General features: G+C 38.8%; 1 protein-coding gene across 9 annotated transcripts in view; it reads left to right on the top strand.

The window, feature by feature from the left end:
* LOC108439839 (phosphodiesterase 4D interacting protein) overlaps positions 1–18,960 on the top strand; it is a 140,209-nt gene that overhangs the window by 106,137 nt on the left and 15,112 nt on the right. For 8 of the 9 annotated variants that reach the window (XM_037537383.1, XM_037537382.1, XM_037537385.1 and 5 more), the window contains 3 exons: positions 14,103–14,350; positions 15,283–15,414; positions 18,481–18,756. In XM_037537383.1, coding sequence (XP_037393280.1) covers positions 14,103–14,350; positions 15,283–15,414; positions 18,481–18,756 — 656 coding nt within the window. The remainder of the gene's footprint in view (positions 1–14,102; positions 14,351–15,282; positions 15,415–18,480; positions 18,757–18,960) is intronic. The other variant, XM_017718463.2, reaches the window with a different exon arrangement.

The following is an 18,960-nucleotide window of genomic DNA, read 5'->3' as shown; positions in this document are numbered from 1 at the left end:
TTCATTTGAAAACTTTTCCAGTATTTAGTAACACAGTGTAGTATAATGTTTGTATGAGTGGATCAGACACAGCAGTGCTGCTGGAGTTTTTAAACACTGAGTCCACCCTGTTAGACACTCCACTCAGACCAGCACAGCACACACTCACACACCATCACCACATCAGGGTTACTGCAGTGCTGAGAATGATTCATCACCCAAATATTGCCTGCTCTGTGAGGGTTTATGGGGGTCCTGATCCCTGAAGAACAGAGTAAAAGGGGACTAACAAAGTATCAGAGAAACAGATGGACTACAGTCTGTAACTGTACAACTACAAAGTGCACCTATACAGTAAGTGGAGCTGATAAAATGGACAATGAGTTTAGAAACAAGGAGATGGTCATAATGCTGTGCCTGATCTGTGTATATACATATGTATATATCGCTGTTGTCGGAAGAAAACCTCAAATCTCTATTTTTCGAGTTTTTTCAGTTTTTGACATAATTTGAAAATGCCTGTTGGCCTTTACATTGTATGCAAATTTCATGATGAATGGGCCAAAAGAAACGGGCAAAAATGACTTGGAAAAATGTCTGGTTCCATTGACTTCCATTAAAATGAATGTATATTTTTTCCTTCTCTTGTAGTTTTTCATTTTAGAGATATGAGGTTTTCTTCCGACAACAGTAATATGTATTGTCGTTATACATTTTTCTCTCCTATTTTTTCTTCTTCTCCTGTAAAGTTCACTTGTTTTCTTTGTACAACGGTCATATGTATCACATTGGGTGACATCTTGCTGCCTAGAAACAGTACAGTACAGGCTCCAACATGATCAAGCATTACTGTGTGTAGATTTGTACTGCAGCATCTCTCTCAGCTACTCTCTAATGTCTCAGTGGTGTCTCAGCTGTTTTTGGGGTCAGTGACCGACTGCACTGCATATTCAGCACTGCTTGTCTAATGCTTATGTAATTGCTGGTTTGACAGAGCGCTGACACTCAATGGAAAGATCACAGAGCCAGACACATGCACATTGACTCATCTGGTCATCCAGGCTGGGGCAATCAGTTTCTCAGTCCATGCTTACTGTGCATTGCCATGCAGTGTGGGGGATTACATATCAGATCAATAAGAGTGATTAACTCATGGTGAGGCTCAGTTTGGTCAGTTGGAGTTCTGATAGAAATGGCCTTGTGCAGGAATCAGCTGCACTTTATTAATCTTTAACCCAATAATAAATCATTATTTTTACTCGCCTATGTAATATATTAAAGAACAATTCCAAACAGTTTTACCTTCATGATGTTTACAGTACATAGCCATTTTATTTATTTTGCTAAAACAACCAGTGAACCTGCATGTGCCTTCTGAGTTTTTATATATAATGTTGAAAATGGTGAAACAGTGGTAAATCTGGAAAACTGAAAGTTGTCTTAGGGTGTTATTTTGCCTTATAACACCCTGCATGTACTCAATTAATGGATCTAAAAAAAAATACCTTTTAGACCAAAATCTTATCTCAAAACTATTGTAAAACAATGTCTGAGGCATCAGACATGAGTCTTCAAACCATTTCATATCGCTGTTGTTGGAAGAAAACCTTGTATTTCCAAAATGATAACTTTTACTTTTAACGTAAGTCAATGGAATCAGACTTTTTTCCAAGCAATTTTGGGTCATTCCTTTTTGTCCATTCATCATGAAATGTACACATAAAATAAAGGGCAACAGGCATTTTCAAATTATGTCAAAAACTGAAAAACAGAGATACAAAAATGGAGATACAAGGTTTTTCGTCTGAGAGCAGTGATATTCTAACTTACTGCGTTGTAGCTTTTAGAAGCATTAGATGTTTTGATGTTTGATTCCTATCACCACTGCTGTGAACAATTCTGCTTATATATTACCACAAAAGCTCTCTTTTGCAAAACTTGTCCTTCCACCTGTGAAAGAGCAAATTACAACTTTTTTATTCTTTTACAAGTACCTTTAACTGAAGAATTCATGTTGTATGCAGTTTTGAGAAATAAACCATACACTAAAGATATTGTAGATGCTGGGAAAAAATGCAGGATTCATTTAAGCTTAAAATGTACACACACTGGCCAGGTAACTGTTCAGTTGCTTGTTAACACAAATAGCGAATCAGCCAATCACATGGCTGCAACTCAATGCATTTAGGCATGTAGAGGTGGTCAAGACAACTTGCTGAAGTGCAGACCGAGCATCAGAATGGGGGAAGAAAGGTGATTTAAGAGACTTTGAACGTGGCGTGGTTGTTGGTGCCAGACGAGCTGGTCTGAGTATTTCAGAAACTGCTGATCTACTGGGATTTTCACACACAACCATCTCTAGGGTTTACAGAGAATGGTCCGAAAGAGAGAAAATATCCAGTGAGCGGCAGCTGTGTGGACGAAAATGCCTTGTTGATGTGAGAAGTCAGAGGAGAATGGGCAGACTGGTTTGAGATGATAGAAAGATGATTTCATAGTAAATTACCTGCATCTGAGACGGGACTTGAGTTAAATGTTGACAACTTGCAACTGAACTCGGACTCAAGACTTTTTGTGAGGTTTCCAGCCTCGTGTGTGTTCAGATTTGCTGAAATATTGTTTTCTTGCACCTCACAGTGGCATCAGGTTTGGTACAGCTTCAAATAACGAACAAATCTCCATTTCCAAAAAAGTTGGGATGCTGTGCGGAATGAAATAAAAATAGAATGTGATGATATGCAAATCATGTAAATCATATTAAAGGCAAATACTACAAAGACAACATATTAAATACTGAACTGAGAAATTTTGTTTTTTGAAAAATATATGGACTTTTTGAATTTATTGCCAACAACATGTTCCAAAAAAGTTGGGATGAGGTCATGTTTACCACTGTGTTTCATCACCTCTTCTTTTAACAGCACTCAGTTAGCGTTTGCAACCTGAGGAGACCAATTGCTGCAGTTTTGAAAAGGAAATGTTTTCCCATTGTTGTTTGATACAGGATTTCATCTGCTCAACAGTTCAGGGTGTCTTTTGTCATATTTTTCATTTCATAAACCCTCCAAATGGTGACAGGTCTGAACTGCAGGCAGGTTAGTTTAGTACCCAGACACTTTTAATGCAGAGCCATGCTGCTGTAATACATGTAGAATGTGGTTCGACATTGTCTTGCTGAAATAATCAAGGCCTTCCCTGAAAAAGACGTTGTCTGGATGGCAGCATATATTGCCAAAACATGTATATATCTTTCAGTATTAATGGTGCCTTCACAGATGAGCACATCACCCATGCCATGTGCACTAATGATCCTCAATACCATCATGAATACTGCCTTTTGAACTGAGCACTGGCTGACTGGTCTATAGCCTGGAGGACACAATATCCATGATTTCCAAAAACAGATTTAGTTGCACCACAGGGCACTTTTCCACTTCCCCACTTCCCCTCAGTCCATTTTAAATGAGCTCAGGCTGCATTTATGGATCATGTTTATGTACAGTTTCTTCTTTTAGTTTTAGAGGTTTAACTTGCATTTGTGGATGCAGTGATGAACTGTTTTCACAGACAGTGTTTTTCAGAAGTGTTGCTGAGCAAAATAGTGATTTCCAGTACAGAGCCCCATCGGGGCTCAAAGATCATGGCCAGCAAATACTAGTTTCTGGCCTTGTCCCTTACATACAGAGATTTCTCCAGATTCTCTGAAACTTTTAATGATATTATGACTGTAGATGATGAAAAGCAAATGGTCTTTACGGTTTTCTGTTGAGAAACGCTATTCTTGAGTTGTTGCACTATTTGCTTGCACAGTCTTTCAGAGAGTGCTGAACCCCTTCCCATCTTTACTTCTGAAAGACTCAGCCTATCTGTGTCTTTTTTGCACACAATCTTGTTACTCACCTGCTGCCAAGTAATCACCGGGTATTTTTTCAGCATTGTACAACTTCACTAGTCTTTTGTTGCCCCCGTCCCAACTTTTTTGGAATTGTGTTGTTGGCATCAAATTCAAAATCGTCAAATATGTTTCAATGAACATTACAATTTCTCAATTTTAACATTTGATATGTTGTCTTTGTACTATTCTCAATTAAATATATGGCTTAAATGATCTACACATCATTGTATTTATGGAGTTTCTGAACAACCTCCAGTCTGATGGATAGAACTGAAGCACTGCACAAAGTGTGTAGTATGAATGCAGTGTTTAAAGGATAGAGGCAAAACAACTTGAAATTTTTATTATAGATCACATTTCTTTAAAACAAATCAAAACTTCAGCTGGATTAGCTAATGCATGTGCTTGCTTGCATATGTATTATATAAACTGCAGACTCACTGACAGATTCAAGACTCTCTTTCTTTTAAACACTTTACTTGCTGTGTGTAGCGCTTCAGTTCTGTCCTTCAGACTGAAAGAAAAGCTTGTTACTTGGAACTGGCAGGTTTTTAGTAGTGGGTTTACTTTTGAACAATGCAGTGCCTGCAGGTAAAATGAGACTAAACTAAAATAATCTACGTAAGACATGAGACACGAAACTAACTCCAGAGACACCAAACTCAATGCACCTTTCACTCCAAAGACTCCAAGCTCAGTGCAACTTGCACACCAGAGAGCCCAGACTCAGTTCGACTTGCACTCCAGAGACTCCAGACTTGACTCAGACTTGCACTCCTGAGAGTCCACACTCGACTTACTTGTGGAAGAATCAGCTTGTGAACATCTCTGACCTGCACGTGGGTCACTTTTTGTTCCTCTCTGTGTTTGTTCCTCTCTCTCTTTCATACATTCTTCATCTCTCTACTCTTTTCATGCATGTATTTATGGAGACATTTGTTTTTGCATGTAGGCTTTGTTGAGCAATGCCAGCTAATTCTAATCTGAAATTGGGCCTTTTCTATAATGTCACCACTGGTCCCAGGGCTCTACCAAAGCCATGTGGTACAAATAAGCCATTTTATTGGCTAGATCATTCCTCCTGACCCCTCCCACCTTCTGTAGTCGCCTTGACAACAGCTTCCATCCCCTTAGGGATATGACTCTTATTTTCCCCCATCATGCATCTGTGTGCAGCTTTAAGTGGGTGAAAGCACAGAGGTGCACATGCAGTGAGCTATGAAGACTGGCAGTGCTCATTCATCTGTTCATTCAGAACAAGGCTGCCTATGTGTCTGAGAGTGTGTTTACGTGTGGCAGAGAGAGGTTGAGAGAGGTCAAGAGTGATATTCCTTTGAAAGGATGAATGAAAGACAGTTGTGAGACTAATGTATACAGTCTGTGTTTTGAATTGGTGTTCTTGCTGCTTCTCCTGATCTGGTCAGTATATGGTTTTTGTCCAACATGATGTGCACTGACCCGATGATAAAAGAGATCGTGCTAAAACTCAACCAATCACAACACATTTGAGTTTCAGTATAAATTGGCCATTAAATTATAATGTCATTATTTTAGTGTCAGATGGAAGCAGGAAACATTATACAAAAACCTCCAGCACTTAATATTAAACATATCAATATTTCATTTGTTCATTCTTTACTTGAGGCACTCTACTGTCACCTTAAGTCTCCCATCCTTTCAATCTTAAAGCCACAGCTGTGCCTTCTCAACCAAATCAGTCTCACTGATTTGATTCCCTTTCAAAGACACACTAACATTCACACAATAAACCTACTAAACTACCAAACATACTTGCCTTGCAAGTAGATATACGTGAGAAGTTCTTTCTCACGTGTATCTAAAAAGCCAGAGTTCCCAAAATTGGAGTTTAAAAAATGATTAAAAGATGTAAAGAACACTGTGCAAAACCTGGTAGACCACCAACAGCAGAAATCACTTGTAGTTTTCATCCTTGAAAGAGTAAATCAAGCACCACTCTTCAGGCATCAAAACTGCTGGCCTATTTAAGGTGGAATGGGAAAGTTAGCTAGCTAGCTGTTGAGACATTAGCTTGCTATTAGCAGTTTTTTATGCTTGTTATGAAGAAAACGACCATAATACACTTAAATGACATCAAACTAAGATGGTTATCATAATTTTTAACAGATAAAAATTCTCACATTTGTGGGTTTCTTTGGTTGCTCGTGCAGCCATCTTGCTGGTTTTTCATTTTTTCTTATAACACTCTGTTTGGACTCTGCCTCTGTAAAAGCTCCATTTGGAGGGCCATGTAGCCCTAACACTTTGCCCTAGCCCTCTTATCTCAACAAAAATTGGGACACCCTAACCCTAGACCCTACACGCAAAAGAGAAGGCTAAGGGGCTAAGTGGTAGGGGCGAGGGGAGAAATGGCATTGGGCCTAAATTTGTAATTGGAATGATTTGGACCAAGAGAACCAGAAAGCGTGTCTAAGGCTGAACTTTGGAGGCATAAAAAATATAACTAATATATCATTGATATTATATTTTCAGTTTTTTTCCATACTCTGAAGACTGTTCTTAATGGCAGTTTTGACTGGAAATTAGGTCACACTTTATGTGAAAAGTCCCCTATAGATACTCTACAGATAACGAATCCATCAGCAAACCTTCTGATGATGTTCAGTTGATCATCAACAACATTATGGTTAGGATTAGGGTTAGGAGTAAATTTTGCTTTGCGTTTAGGGTTAGGTTTAGGAATAGATTTAATAAACTCTTTCACACTGAACTTGAAGTTCAGTTGCATTTAATGAAAATTTATTTGAATGTTGCTTAAAGATATATTAAGCATTTAGAAAGCATCTACAGTGGACCATCCAAATAAAGTGTTACTGGAAATTAAATAAATGAAGGGTGAGCCATGATTTTTGCATAGTACTGTGAGTAAATGCATAAAGAAAGACATTAATAAATGCAGTTAGTTGACTGACAGAATTTTAATTGGTCAAGAACAGTGCGACTGATTAGTCTACTTGTTAGCTCAAACAAGATGACCTTACTCAGCTTTGCCTCTCAGTGGACTTTGACCATTGGAAGTGTGGCTGAAATCATTAAACTCCATATCTCAGCAGCAGCAGAGACTCAATCTGTATGTGTGCATGCGCTGTGTGTGTGAGACCTATTGCCTGGGGTGGTTCTGCGTCATCGTTCAGAGCTGGGATTGGTTGGCGTACTGGTATCTGCTAGCCTCATTGCTCTGTGGAGCTGGCCTGATGTGGAGAAAAAGATGAAGATGTTTCCTCAGCTCCACACTGCTGTACTACACTACTGCAACATCATATAAGCTCTCCTTACTCATTGGACTGTCAGATTAGGCTTTAGACACAGAAACAAGTCGGGAAGTACTCCTGTGTCTGATGACTACGCATGGAGAGAGAAGACACCGGAGCTCTTCTCAGCTGGATTTTGAGCTCCATTCATGCTGGGCTGCGTTGAGGCACGCTTTGGAGTTGATACGAAGCAATTAGAGACCGCTTATGTCACAACAGATCTATCGCCTGACGAATAGCTTTAATTTGCAGCACTGATTCTATTCGGAGTCTCTGCATGCATCCTAAGCCATGGAGTTAAGCTGAGGATGAAGATTCTGAAGATTCTGCTGTTCTAATCTCTCTCTGAAAACCTACTTTACTGCTAGATGATGTTCCCTGAAAGGGTGAGAGTGAGGTCAAGCTTTGCACTGTGGGTAATTAGAGATGCTAAATGAAAGCAGAGATAGAGAGAGAGAAAAGAGGCTGAAAGAGAGCGCCATTGCAAGCTCTGTTGCACAGATGGCCAACCAGATGCGAAGCTGGACTTAACCATGTTTTGGTGCCAGTACAGTCATTTAGTGTAATTGACTAGAAAAGGGGGCGGGTGGGGGGATTTGCATTGTCTTAATGTCCTTCAAGTTGTGGTTTTTATTTGTGATTTTGTGTCCCCCCTCATGTGGACATTTTGCCCCTGGAACTGAATGGTCACATGGTTGAAGCTGCTGCGGTTATGCCAGGACTTAGGATGGGGTGTTGACTTAGGCACTAATCAGGTTAGGTTATTAAACCTCGTGAGTGAAATAGGTCAGAGACAGCTAAAGCCACAGAGAGGGGTGGGGAGAAAGAGAGAGAGAGAGAGAGAGAGAGAGAGAGAGAGACAGATGGAGGGAGAAGTGACAAGACAAAGAGTGGAGAAGAGAACAACTGGATGGCAGCATAAGGACAAACAAGAACGGAACATCAGGATTAGTCTGCATCTTTATACGTCTTGTTCTCTTTTTTGTGCGTGAAATCTATGCATGTCCACCAGTCCAGGATTATGATTGTGCCAACAACAAGGATCAGAAAAGATGTTTATTCTGCGCAAAAAGCATAATGCATTTATGCTCTGGGCTTGATAAAGGCTTCAAGATGCTTGTTTAAGATTTTTATATGCTAAAGAATGAACGTGCTTTATGTTTGACCAGTCAGCCAATGGAATGGCCTGTCTCTCTATCCTTTGACTGAAGCATCCTGTTTTACATGCAGAGAACAAACCGGCCCTAAGGCAAGGACTCTGCCGTTCAACATGAGGCCACCCATGGTAACGCACACACTCCGCCACGAGGGGTTTGTTGTGTTTGGGAGCTGATGGGGAAGGACGGCATGTTTTAGGAAGTGCCCCCCCATTAGCTTTTTCCTTCTCACAAGTGAGCGTGGTCTCGGAGGGGAAGGACAACAGTTGACTTATGACATTCTACAGCATTCTCACTCTGGCTTCTCTCCATGTTGAAGGCAGTGAGTCTTTCACTATATAAAAGACAGTCAGAGTGATCAACTGGTCCCGTATTGGAGCATGGCAGTTTTGATCAAGATTGCACTGGACCTTTTCGATGGGAATATATAAACTATACGAGCTGGTTTTTACTCAATTCTGTGGCTGTGATGAGTTTCCAGAGATCGCCTGACATATCGGCCAATATGAGACACCGTCTTACCTAATCTCGACATTTGAGATTAGTTTTCTTTTCATGTTTTTGAAGCTCCAGTAAGAACACAATCAGAGCGAGCTGCTGATCCTGCTTTGATATTGGACAGGAATGGATTTTTAATTAAGACTCTGCACTGGACCTTCACACGGGACAGACTGGTTGGATTTTGTGCCTTTCTTGCATATTTTATCCTGTCTCATCCCACAGTGAGTTCTGAACAGAACGGCCTCTACGGGATGCTATCCTGCCTAATCTGGGGATTTCAGCTGCTCTTTGTCTGCTAAGTGGAGATCCTACTACATATCCACAGACTCACAACACTCTCCAACCAGATAAGTTAAAAACAATGTAACATTACTTCGCTAACAAATCCGGAGGACAGCACATTTTGTGTTTGAGACTTTTCCTAAAGAAGGCTCATGTTGGGGAGGCTTTTTAATATTTTGTCCATAGCAATGTTATAAAAAACACTTTTGAATTCTGCGATGGATGAAGTGCCATGTGATTTTGAACCCACGTTCCCAGGACTATTGCATCGCAACTAGAAGCACTCTTACTCACCTTTGTTACTTTTGTGTTTTCTCCGTATTTTGTTGTCTTTTTAAAACACGAAATGACACAAAATGTGTCACAATAGTGACAACACAAAATGTGTGTTGTTTACTTATTTTTGAGAGTGATTATTGGATCAAGCCATTGAGTTAATCAGTCATTGAGCTAATGTCAACGGTCCACTCCAGCTAATCGGCCGGCAAAACGGAGCCCAGCACCACGGCCCCGGACCTGCTGCTGTGTTTGTCCCGAGCAGGACAGGAGGATAAGGGCGGTGCAGCCCAGGGTAGAGGGCATGCAGGCAAGCAGCAGACAGGCCGGGTAGCCATGGCTCCTCTGTGGAGGTGCATGCTGTCTAAAAGCAGTCCGCTGTACCGCGACTCACTCTTCTCCTTCTCCCTGTGGGAGTGGCGCGCACAGGAGAGAGAACTGACCCTACTGAGGAAACAGACGGACAGAGAGAGGAGGGCACTTCAGCGGCAGATAGAGAAGTAAGAGGAGAGCAAGTAGAGTTAGGAAGAATGTGCAGCTGCTTTGGTGTTTGGTGTCTTTGGTAGAATACAGATGGCACAATACCGATAGAAGTACTGAAACCTTAAACATCAGCCAATACTTCTAATATTAATACTTCTAACATTATTATTATTATTATTATTGTTGTTGTTGTTGTTGTTGTTGTTGTTGTTGTATACATCTTTTTTTCTTCAAAAACTGTGAAACATTTAAATAACCCATTTTTTATTGAAGAAATAAACACAACACTAAAGTACAAGAAAAATACTAAAATGACATACAAAACAACAGCTACTTTTAATCACTTACTGTCTTTAACAACAAAATTATACAAAATTACAGTGTTTCATTGTAATTATTGTTTAATTCATAGCTAGCTACCTGTTGTTGTCATGTAAGGATGCATGTGGCAGCTGTTGTTATCACATTAGCTTTACCACTGTATTAATCTACAAATAAGTCTGTGATATTTATGGCTAAGTTTGTTCTAGTTTGTACTTTTTCTTTGATATCCTATCCAGCATATTTTGATATTGGTACCAGTACTGGGTATTGGAATAGTTCCATCCCTACTGTATATTTCGCTTGAACTTTAGGCTTAATATTTATCATACAAATTAACACTTGCATGACTGCGATTTCAGGATCCTCAGGACATCACCCCTCCTTCTTGCCAGCAATTAGCAGGACCATCAGCTTTATTATGTTAATTCACGCTGAGGCAGCAGCTCTGTGGTGTTGTTAGTATAACTCCATATCATTATCATCAGTATATTTGATTTTCTACAGTAAATTAAAGATAAAAATGTTTTGCGCTGCATGTATTAGTTTTATCATTACGATATATATATATATATATATATATATATATATATATATATATATATATATATATATATATATATCATTATAAATACAGTTTTTAGATAGTTATACAGTACTACTAAATCGTGCCGTGTCTCTGTGTGTGTAAAATATCACAACTTTGTTTTTATTATTATTTATTATTGGTGTTATTAGCATAAAAAGGTAATGACACTGATTTTTTAAAATATCATTCAAATTCATTCAAAATATAAAATGATGTAAACAAAGCCATTCAGAGTGGTTTGAAATGCTTTATTCTTGAGAAACTTAGCGACTCAGAATTGTTCATAGTGGTGCTGATAGGAACCAGACGTCAGAAAATTTTAATGAATGTAAAAGTTAGTTACCTCACAGAAGGATTTTACACAAAATGATTAAAAATATGCTTTCTGATGCCAGAAACATTGTTTTATGATAGTTCTGAGATGTTTAGGCCTAAAACAGGAGTATTTCATTCATTCTGGGGGGAGATCGCAATCCAAGATAGCCCCCAAAAATGATTTATCCATATAATTACCATCATTACCATCATATATAAAAATCTCAAAAGACATGTTTAGGTTGACTGGTTGTTATAGTTAGTAAATAAGATGACTGCATTTACATAGAAGACATAAAGAACGCTTGTTTCTATTATCACCACTGTAAGTCATTGGGTTTCTCTCTAACTAACCATTTCACAGCAAACCACTCAGAATGGCTCTGTTAACATCTCAAAATTTGATTTATGTCAATTTTTGGATTTGAAATTCCCCATTTTTAATTTTTTCTATAACTATTAAACATTGTTCAGTAGCTACTATGAAACTAGTGTGTAAATTATGCTACAGTGAGAGTGAGGAATTCAGTCATGTTGTGTTTACCTACTTGTCAATCCAACCTGCTTACTCACCCCTCAAGAAGCACTTCCTGCTTCTTTTTAAGCACAAGATGCAGTGAGGATGTGAAAGAGATAAACAGTTAGGGACAATAGAGTCTGGAAGTGTGTGTGTGTTTGTGTGTGTGTGTGTGTGTGTGTGTGTGTGTGTGTGTGTGTGTGTGTGTGTGTGTGTGTGTGTGTGTGTGTGTGTGTGTGATTGTGTGTGTGGGGGGGGGTGGGGGAGGAAGGGACATGAGGTGGTGTTGCACGTTTGTGAGCATGTTTTGGCGTCACTTTGCCGTCAGCTCAGACAGTGCCAAGCCCTTTAATCAAAGAACAATCAGTCTGAATTAAACCCTCTCTGAAGGCACTCCCAGTCCAAAATTAGCCTGATGTACTGCACAGCAAAGGCAAGCTGGGATGTGCCAAGTACAGAGCTCATTACTACAGCTTCATCCCTTTGATCAGATATTAAACAAAGTGTAAAACACTTTAATCTTTGTTTTTTGCATGGGAACCAGGGTTGGTTGTTGTCTGAATGAACTTTGACATTTTGATCTGAATTCAGTAATGAATCAATATTTTTGTTCGACCTGCTTTGCTGCTTTTGTGACTGTGTTACTATAATGAGACCAGCACAGTTGTGCTTTCTTTTTAGCCGCTTAAACTTTTTACCAGTGGGAAACAGTGAGGGTTTTCTGTTTTCTGGCAATTAAAAATGCATGTCTGTTCATTTTTATTTAATAGCTAGTTGTACTTAAACTCTGCATGTATTGTCATAAGGCTCCTTCTTTATTGTTTTGATTGGTAACAAATAGGTTCAAATCTTAAATGCCCAAAAGAAAACCACTGGTTAGGACTTCAATAACTGGACTGAAAGCCATACACATTATATTATATTATACCAGCATAACTAATAATAATAATAATACATTTTATTTAAAGCGCCTTTCAAACACCCAAGGACACTGTACAGATAAAATGGGAAAAAGGGTCAAAGAAGCAGAAAATAATATAAAACAATTAAGAGTTATTAAAAGCAGTCCGAAACAGGTGTGTTTTCAGTTCAGATTTAAAAGTCTTGAGTGATGTGCAGGAACGCAGGGAAATGGGGAGCGAGTTCCATAACTTTGGGCCAACAACGCTGAAGGCTCGTTCACCGAACCCTTGTAGTCGAACTGGAGGAACAACCAACAGGTGAGCATCAGCGGAACGGAGAGAGCGAGCAGGACAGTATAGTGAAACTAAAGAGGACAAGTAAGGGGGAGCCAGGTTCTGTAGTGAACGGAAGACCAAGAGTAATGTCTTGTACTCAATGCGGTATTGGATGGGTAGTCAGTGAAGGGATAAATTCAAAAACTAGGAACTAACAATAGTATCAAACAAACATGTTTTGGTTTACTGTGAATGGGACCAATTCTGTGAGAAAATGTTACTCTGGGCCTTCTGGAAGTCCTAGATCTGTCACTGAGTGTCAGTACAGTAGTGTAGCCAGCTTTAGGTCTGTTATTAGAGATAAAAGAGCAACCAGGCGTGAAGCAGAGTAAAACTCACTATCACTGCAAAACTGCCACATACGTGATAAAATGTATGTTACTTCTGTTACAAGCTAAAAATAAAAATATAGTGTAAAAAATATTTTACAGGCTTCTGTTGTCAGTGTTTAGACTAGAAGGCCTTTTTAGCTTAGTCCTAAAATATTACTAGAAATTTGATAAGGGTGCTAGGAGAAATTAGCATTATTGTGAAGATTTTATTCTTGTCCTATTTCTTGTTTTTTGACATTTATAAACTGAAATGAAGATATACACGGATCAGGCATAACATCATGACCTTGTTTCTATGCTCATTGTCCATTTTATCAGCTCCACTTACTCTATAGGTGCACTTTGTAGTTCTACAGTTACAGACTGTAGTCCATCTGTTTCTCTGATACTTTGTTAGCCCCCTTTTACCCTGTTCTTCAGTGGTCAGGACCCCCATGGACCCTCACAGAGCAGGTACTATTTGGGTGGTGGATCATTCTCAGCACTGCAGTAACACTGACGTGGTAGTGGTGTGTTAGTGTGTGTTGCGCTGGTCTGAATGGATCATACACAGCAGTGCTGCTGCTCGAGACTTATTATTTATTACTTATTATTAACTTAATAAGTAGTTTATTCAGTAACTTTAAGGAATTTATTATTTAGTAACTACTCTAAAGATTCTGTAGCCATCATTAAACTGTTAGTGAGATATGTAATTGTTTACATTTCTTTTATTTTATATTGAACATTAAGTTTCTACTTCAGTGTATTTCTAGGTATGAAGATAAATGACGTGTTCTGGAAATGTAGTGTTCAGTGCTCTGTGAGTGTTTCAGTGATAAGAGCGCCATGTGAGGATAAAGCTTTCTCCAGAGTGCTGCTCCTGTAATAGCACAGATCTGAATTTTATATCTGTAGTGTTGACCGTTGCCCTTTTCTGCCCGACAGGTTGAGTAAAGAGCTCCAGCAGAAGGACAAGCTGATAGAGTCACTGCGCTCCAAACTGGACCAGCAGCAGTCCCGCCCAGATACACCTACCAGCAGTCACGCTCTCTCAGAGGCCACTGACCAATCAGAGCACACGTCCTTCATTTCTGATGAACAGGGCTCCACCAATGAGGATCTGGAGTTGTGCTCAGAACTGGATGCTGCTAGCGAGTTCGGCCAAGTGGAGGCATCCGAGAGGAGCACTGCTGGTAGGCCAACTACACACACACACACACACACACACACACACACGCACACACACACACACACACACGCGCACACACACACACACACACACACACACGCGCACACACACACACGCACACACACACACACACACACACACACACACACACACACACACACACACCCAAACACATAAACACACACAAACACAAACACATACACACACACACACACACACACACACACACACCCAAACACATAAACACACACAAACACAAACACATATACACACACACACAAATACAGACACACACACAAACACACACACATAAACACACACACACACACGAACACATAGACACACACATCAACACACACACACACACACACATAAACACACACACACACACACACACACACGCACACACACACACACACACGCGCACACACACACACGCACACACACACACACACACACACCCAAACACATAAACACACACAAACACAAACACATATACACACACACACACACACACACCCAAACACATAAACACACACAAACACAAACACATATACACACACACACACAAATACAGACACACACACAAACACACACACATAAACACACACACACACACGAACACATAGACACACACATCAACACACACACACACACATAAACATACACACACACAAACACACACATAAACACACTTACACAAACACACCCATAAACACACACATGCATAAATACACACACACAATCACACACACATAAACACAGACACACACACACACACATAAATACACACACAGACACACACTCACAAACACACACACACTGTAATTTTCCTTTATTAGTTAGTTTTTAATTTTTTTTTTGTGTTCCTCTGTTTTAAACACTTTTATTGGATTCCATCTTTACATCTCATCTCACCATCCCTCTCTTTCATAGGCTCTCACTGTAAGCAGGGCCCTGCTCCATCTCATACAGCCATCTCATCATCCCTCACTTCTTCACATGGCCACCAGTCCACCAACAGCTGTCCCAGCATGCACTGCAGCCCTCATAGGCCAGTGCACGGAGGTACAACCAGAGAGATGACGTGCAATCACTTTTTTGTAGTTTTTTACTAACAAAAATACTTTATTTAAAATCAAATAGCTAAAAAACCGAGAAATTCTAACGAGTTCTTAACTTGACCTTTAGAAAAATCCAGCAGGCTGCAAACTACTGTGATATCTGCTATTGCCACCATACCTGTGTATACACTTCTTAGTCACTTTGTTAGAACCTTCCTTATACTACCATATACCACTTTAAGAGATACACTTACAGGTTAGACCAAGAGTTATAAACTTAGACTAAAGACATTTAAACTCATTTTTACAGTTCCACACATTCTTTGTTACCATACATTTCTTTAGATTAGAGACAGATTAATTAAGTCAGATTACGGTGGGTCAAAATTTTACATATACCAATAGATGATCTCTTTAAAAATTCTGGAGGATTCCAGAAAATTAATGAAATGTATTTAAGAAACCTCTGATTGACCAGTTGTCATAATTGAAGAATTGATTGATTTATTGGATAAAAACTACACGCTGCCATGAGGGGAGGTTTGAAAATCGTTAAATCAAAACATTGGCATACTTAAAAAGTTAGTATATAACTACTTATTGTATTAGTGTTATTTATATTTATTGTAATATTAGTGTTTTTCTGAGCAAATAAACACTTTAGAATCCAGATAAACAGATAAATATATTTAAAAGTATAATTCTTTTGGACAGCACTGTATAGGACTGATTATTTTCATCAGCATAACCTCGTCTCTCAAACCCTATTTTCATTCTTTATCTTTCTACCTCCTGTTGCACTCAGGGCTCTGTGCTGGACCTGTGTCCAGTCCTGTCCCCTTTCCCCAGACCCCCCACTGTCACCCCAGTCTCACTGCTCAGATGGCCTCTATGCCATTTGACCCCCACACTCAACATCTAAGACCCCGCTATCACAGCACTGGGGGCTTCTCCCTGGCTGAGGTGCACCGGGAGCTGCAGATGCTGCAGAGGCAGCTCGGCAACAGTGAGCATGCAGTTCTGCTCCTGTTTGTGTGTGTGTGTGTGTGTGTGTGTATCACACAGACTAATGTAGTGCAGACTGCCTTGTTTTTAATGTTGTTTTATGTGCATTAACGTGGGATGTCACTAGCAATAAATATTTTTCTCATGAAACCAGAATCACTGAACATATAGATACCTTTTGTCATATTTTAGTGTTAGAATTAGACACCAAAATGTATTTTGGATTACTTCTAACAAGTTAGTAAATAATTGTAGTTTGTTGTTTATTTTTTTTGGACATTTTAAAATACATACAAATAGACAAAGATAACTACAGGGAGAGGCAAAAAACCTAATAGGCTTTTTTAAAACCTCCACATGAATAACATTAAATTTCCACACTATTATGTAAAATGCACAATAATATATAATATAATGATATAAATCAAACATCTAATGACTTAAATATTAGCATTGACATAACACAAGAACATATGAATGTGTAAACATATATGTTGTGTATGTGCACAAGAGTGTGCATGTAAATATGTGAGATCAAAAAATATATATGATGAAGATTAATACACCCATATTAATTCCTGAGCACTAGTAATAATAGATATCACAATAAATGAAGCAAATAAAACATGGATATTTAGACAACATTAAAAAAAACCTGCAATACAGATGTTAAATGGTCTTTTAAATATATTTTATAAGATTTTAAAGAAGAACAATTTTTGCCAAATTGTTATTTTAGTGCCTCTAAATCTTGACCTTTAAAATAGAAAATTGACCTCTATAAGTGAGAAATTTAGGAGGCTCAAGATCTAAAGATTGACGAGTTAAATATCGTTGTTGTAGGAAGAAAACCTTGTATTTCCAAGATGGTAACAAGAGAAGCAAAAAACCTTTTAACTTAAAAACTTTTAATGTAAGTCAATGGAACCAGACTTTTTTCCAAGCCATTTCTTTTGGTCCATTCATTATGAAATATACACTCAATGCAAAAGAAAACAGGTGTTTTCAAATTATGTCAAAAACTGAAATATGTCAAAAATGGAAATACAAGGTTTTTTCCTGACAGCAGCGATGTAGATGAGCCTCTGAGTTTTTTTAAATAATTTTGAACTGCTCTGGAATAATCCCTTCACTTGAATATGTCTTTTAAATAAAACATCTATTTGAAAAATATTAATATCATAAATGGTAGGAATCTGAAGTTTCTGAAATAAAGGAGCTGATGATGTATATAAATATGATCGGGTTGCAATCCTGACAAAACACAACTTTTGTGAAGTGTAGTAGAGAAAGTACTTGCCCAAACAATAATACAATATAAATAATAGGGATAAATTAGACTATTAGAAAGAGTAATAGATTATGGATTCCAATTTTCCATTTGTCTCGAGATTTGATCACCTGTTTGAAATGAGGCATTGTAGATATTATTAGAAATTCCTGATGCTGTGTAGCTTTCTCTTTCATTTTAGAATCATTCACAGCTACATCTATCATTCTGGACACATCTGAAATTTCTTATTTTATTTTTTTTTACAGCTTCCTAGTTTTCTAACATTTTAACAGTGATTCTGAATACAAAAAGAAGAAAAGAAATAAAACTGCTTACCCCCAGGGTTATGAGTAAAGCACAGACACTACAATCATGGATGACATCACTAATCTGATGTGTAATTCTTTATTCGCATGGGTGAGTTTGTTTCACTGAGAACAGATGACACACAGGTCCTTGATAAATGCACGATTTACAGTAACGACTGACTGGAGAGAATGAAGCATTACTCGCAATCAAAATTTGTAATTGCCTAATCGTCCCTAGGCCACTCATGCTAGCTCATCTATCAGACCTAACAGCAATCGTGACTCATGGCTGTGTGTTTCTAGTCTATTAACCAAGGTCTTGTTCCATAATTTGATTTTTGTTATCCTAAGCAAACCTCCAAGACCCGGCATGTTTGCTTAAAGTCATTCTAACAATCCAAATTCACCTCATGTCACCTGAAAATGTCACTTACTGTTTTTTTTTTCTTTCTCTTTTGTTCCTTTCTGTTCTCTCTATATTCAGGCTTTAGTGGTGCTCAGGTCAAACCCCTGTCAAGTTATCCGCTGGGTACAAACCTTCAGACTGACCCCAGCAGCTTCCACCGGCTGTCCCAGCAAGCCTTTCACCAGTCTCCGCTTGCCAGCCTGAATGCCAGCCCCACTCTGAAATCAGGAGCCGGACTCCTGGAGAGCAGTGTATTGTGGGATATGACATATGGGTCTCAACCCATGAGGGATGGTGCATATGGTGATGTTTCCTCAGGCTCGTCAGGGTATCAGTCTGGTGCCAGGCACAAAGGTACTAAAATTCATGGGGATGCCGGTCATATGGTGCATTTCATGTTTTTGTATTGTCATATTTTGTCCAGAAAAGAACAAGGACCTCCATTTCTTTTTCTATTTTTTACTTTTCTACAGCATTTAAGTTCAATAGCTGTTCTTTACATTGTAAATTTTCATGCTATTAAACATTTTTACATTAACTTACATTAAAAGTAAAGTA

Source organism: Pygocentrus nattereri, chromosome 4 (genome assembly GCF_015220715.1).
Source record: "Pygocentrus nattereri isolate fPygNat1 chromosome 4, fPygNat1.pri, whole genome shotgun sequence".
Lineage (NCBI taxonomy): Eukaryota > Metazoa > Chordata > Actinopteri > Characiformes > Serrasalmidae > Pygocentrus > Pygocentrus nattereri.
Note: the sequence above shows the minus strand (reverse complement) of the source record. Positions and strands in the feature narration are given on the sequence as shown.